The 3,977-nt window shown below is 47.5% G+C and overlaps 1 protein-coding gene across 1 annotated transcript in view; it reads right to left on the bottom strand.

The window, feature by feature from the left end:
- Positions 1 to 1,260: 1,260 nt before the first annotated feature.
- Positions 1,261 to 3,977, bottom strand: part of SRP72 (signal recognition particle 72) — a 43,767-nt gene continuing 41,050 nt past the window's right edge. Inside the window, exons 18-19 of the mRNA XM_019522300.1 lie at positions 3,544 to 3,703; positions 1,261 to 1,889 (exon numbers count right to left, since the gene is read on the bottom strand). Of these exons, the coding sequence (XP_019377845.1) occupies positions 1,709 to 1,889; positions 3,544 to 3,703 (341 nt within the window). The 3' untranslated portion in view covers positions 1,261 to 1,708. The remainder of the gene's footprint in view (positions 1,890 to 3,543; positions 3,704 to 3,977) is intronic.

Here is a 3,977-nt window from a genome sequence, read left to right as displayed (position 1 = left end):
GGCAAAAAGAAGTAAGGTGCCAACAGACTTGTCCTCCTCCACAACACGATTCCAACTGTATCCCCATCTGGGAGCTAGGGCACCTCTCCCTGTACACAACTCTCTCTTTTCCTACCTTCACCATTGTTCCCCGCTAGCTATTACCAAGCAACTGTTGACCTTGCCCTTCTTGTTGCTACTAGACACATGTACAACAAAACTGCAACACAGGGGTTCTGAGGCACTTTTATGCACTGCTTCCATACAATATGCTATGCGCGTAGGAAGCACAGACTGGGCTGGCCTTCTCCTGCATTTGTTTCAGTGAAGGAAAACATTAACTGGTACTGGCAGAGTGGAGGAAGGGAAACTGCAGTGCTGAAAGGCATGCCATCAAAGTAGTTCAGCATGGCAAGCGACCTACTCACAGACCCCCTAACCAGCTTTTTATGCTCATTTCTTCCCAACTAGCTGCATGTGACTCGCACTTTAGCAGATATTAATATTCCTATGCATTATATCTAAAAGGTACAGGAAGGAAATCCCAGAGCTCCTGCTTTCCTGCAAATGGACTCCTGGCTAGCACAAGGGTATGTAGCAGCATACAATGAGTTCTCTCCAGGTGAGATGGTATATGCATGGGCACCATACATGCTGTCTTGCTGCACCCATCTATTCTGGAGGAAGATTCCTAAAACCCCAAACACTGCCTGCTTGCTGGTGATATCACATAATCCATTTTATCTTTTAAAAGCCCTGAACACAAAAGGATTAAAATCCTGGACATCCCAGGACAGATCTTCCCAGAGAGAAAACATGCTGCATTCCTGAATCATTGCCTTGCCCAGCTGCAGAGAATTTGTGCAACTTCTGGAGGCTAGGAATGTATCAGGTACAAAGTGTGCATGCACACAGCACCCTAGCAGGCCAGCAATATCTACCAGAAAAGCAGCAACCTCATGTGCTACCTTCAGTTAGAAAACAGAAGCACAGATAAAGCTTAAGTGTCTGGAGGCACTCAGATCTTGTCTTAGAAGTTCCATATTAACTTTGCTGCATATTTACAGTGCTAAGAACATGGCTCCCCACAATTGAAAAAACAAGACAAGAAAAAAAAAACAAAAAAAACAAAGCAAGAGAGGTAGCTGTCTCTTCCACTGAACCTGGCCAGTTCCGGGTGGTGGCTCAAAACCTCACACACCGGCTCTATCCTCTTGACACAAACAGTCTCTGTCCTCCTGACACCTAGATTATGGCTTTTTCTAGTAAACACAGGGAGAGTCAAGGATCTAAGGCGGAGGCCAACAACACCATGTGCTTGTTGTGACCGGTGGCTTCTGTTTATTCTCCAACACAAATGGATTCAGGGAAAATGAGCATCATTTGCACAACTGCTGAAAAACAGCTGTGAGCACAGGGTGGGGATGTCAGGACTGACTGTGAGCAAAGGAACCATGATGCTTCCACCCCTCTTTTCACTCACATGGAGAAAGTGACAAGTGAGAACAGATGATGGGCTACCAAGGGAGTTAGGCGAGGCGAGAGAGAATGGAAAGCTTCCTGTACTCCTGTGAGACTGACACAAGGCACAGACAGCCATGGCATCAGGAACAGCGTGATTCACGCCAAAAGCCGGTGCCGCTCCTTGCTCTTTGACCTTTATTCTGCTCTGGATGCCTTACATAGGTGGAGGGAGCATTACACAGCCTGCAACCAGCAGTCACTCTCATCACCACCCTCCCTTGCCTCCTTTCTTCTTTTTCTGCTGCTGCTTCTTCTTGGTTGCAGCAGCACCAGCTGGCTTCTGGTGCCTGGGAGGGATCACATTACTGGTGGCTGCAGAGGATGGGGCAACAGCACTGCCAGGCCGTGGGGAGGTAGGTGGGCTAGTCGCAGTCTTGCTGGCATCCCTGAAGAGGGAAAAAAAAAGCAACAGTGTGGGTTGAAAGTGCCTCCCTGAGCCTGGCAGCTTCCAAGAAGAGCTGGATGGGAAATGGTTTTACTGTCTCACAAAACTACACTGAGTTTGTGAACAACATCTCACAACAGATTGGGTTTTTGGTTTTCCCTGAGACACACCCACCACAGATAGCCAGCGGCCTGGCAGTTGGGGGAATTAACTGGGATAGAAGAGCCCGTGGGGCTTGCCCAGAGCCCCCAGGCTATGGCCTGAGCTAGGATGGGTGTGTCAGCCTCTTCTGGCAGAGATGTTCCAGTCTGCATAAAATAAACACCTGCCGGGCCAGCAAGAGTCTTGTCAATTAGTACCTGCGGTCAGCTCACATCCGGAAAAATAGGAGACTCAGGTCCAAGTCCCCTGCTTCAAAGAACAAGTAGGCAGAATTGACCAATGCCAAGAAGAGAGGCTGGTAGAGTAACCCCCACCCCAACCTCCATACAACCTGGGCTGGGCACAAGATGCCCAGGCTAAAACCCCCGGCCTGAATCAAGGGGAGCAGGGACTTGGACCTGTATCTCCCAGATCCCTGAGCTATTCTGGGACAGGGAGCTTATGAGAAACTCCATCATTCCATCTCAGAGAAGCCTTTCCTCAAAAAAGTGTCATTGAAAGGAATAAGCAACATGTCTGTAGAAATCGTGCAGGGGATTTGGTTTAACATAAAATTAAAATCAGGATTTTTAAACAAACACAATGGATGAAGAAGAATTCTCAACAAGGTTTCCTTGTAGAAGTAGAGCCCAAAAGAATTTAAAGCATTAAAAGCAACACATCCCATCTAGCTTCTGGGTAAATTTCTAAAACTTCACACTAGAGCAAACCTAGGAGAGAGCTGTATAAATGTGACGGTTGCATCAGTCATGCTGACATGTGGTTTAGCTTCTATTGTCTGTGGCATGGAGCAGATGCACAAGAGTTATGCTGAACCATAGGTCTCCCTACTCCCCTTAAATCAGTCTAATCGATTTGCTTGCCTACATCCATAATAGTTCCAATCCTTTCCAAGTTAATTAATGACACTACTAGGCATCTTAATTGTATATTACAGATTTTACACTAGGTACAGGTTATACAAACAAGAACTATGACAAAGCAGAAAGAATACACTCCTTCCCATGGGCCTCAAAGGAGAGCATAATGGGGAAACCACAGCTACTCTGCTCTTAGCCCAATTCCAAGACAAGTTATATCCCCTTTGATTCCCCCTCCACCCCACTGTAGTTTCTGTGGGATGAGCAGCTTTGCCTCACACTGCTGCAGCCAAAACCAGCGTTTTGTTCAAGGCCTTTCAACAGCAAGAGAATGCCCAAATGCACACATTGTCCTTTAGGATGTAATCCCCCAAGGAAGACTCCTCTTGGTATCTGCCAAAACAAGCATGCTGCAAGTGCTTAGAGATATAGCCCCTACCCAACAGAGCTGACCACCTAAAGAGGAGACAAGTCAGACTCTCTACACTGGGGAGAGTGAGAAAAGGCTGACTCTAATCTGCTAAGCAGGTTTTTGGCAACACTGGGGCCATGGCTTGTGAAGCCCTTGTGCACTCCCTGCTGTCTGAGGTGCTGAAGAGTCTCCAAGAGCCTTTCCACATGGCTGCTACTCACAGTTCAGAAGCAGAAGCTGTGGTTGCTCCCTGTGTCCCCTTTCCAATCTGATCCTTCTTTTTACCCTTCTTCCTTCCACGGTAGTAGGAACGTTCTCGCATTGGAAGCCACCGCTCAGGGTCCGGGGTCACTTTGGGGTCATAGTTCTTGGGCAGTTTTCCTGTGCAATGTTCAGTATGGTAAGAAACTTAAGCAACATGATGATGGGTGGGGGGAAGAGAGGCCCAACACCCTTTTAAACAGATTGGAAGCTGTAAAGACTAAGGCATTAAGTCAAGGTTTGCTTATTTTACATCCCCAGTCCATGTGGTAGGCAGGCCCACAGGTACTGGTACAGCTCCATTCTTACTAGCAGGGGGCAGCACTGTGTTGCCCAAACCATGGCAGTCACAAAAGTCTTTGGCCCTTTAACTAATTCCGTAGCTGATGGCAGG

The sequence above is a fragment of the Gavialis gangeticus genome, unplaced genomic scaffold, assembly GCF_001723915.1.
Source record: "Gavialis gangeticus isolate Ggan-Ray unplaced genomic scaffold, GavGan_comp1, whole genome shotgun sequence".
In the NCBI taxonomy this organism is placed as follows: domain Eukaryota; kingdom Metazoa; phylum Chordata; order Crocodylia; family Gavialidae; genus Gavialis; species Gavialis gangeticus.
The sequence above is the reverse complement of the archived record's forward strand: the minus strand, read 5'-3'. Positions and strand labels throughout refer to the sequence as shown.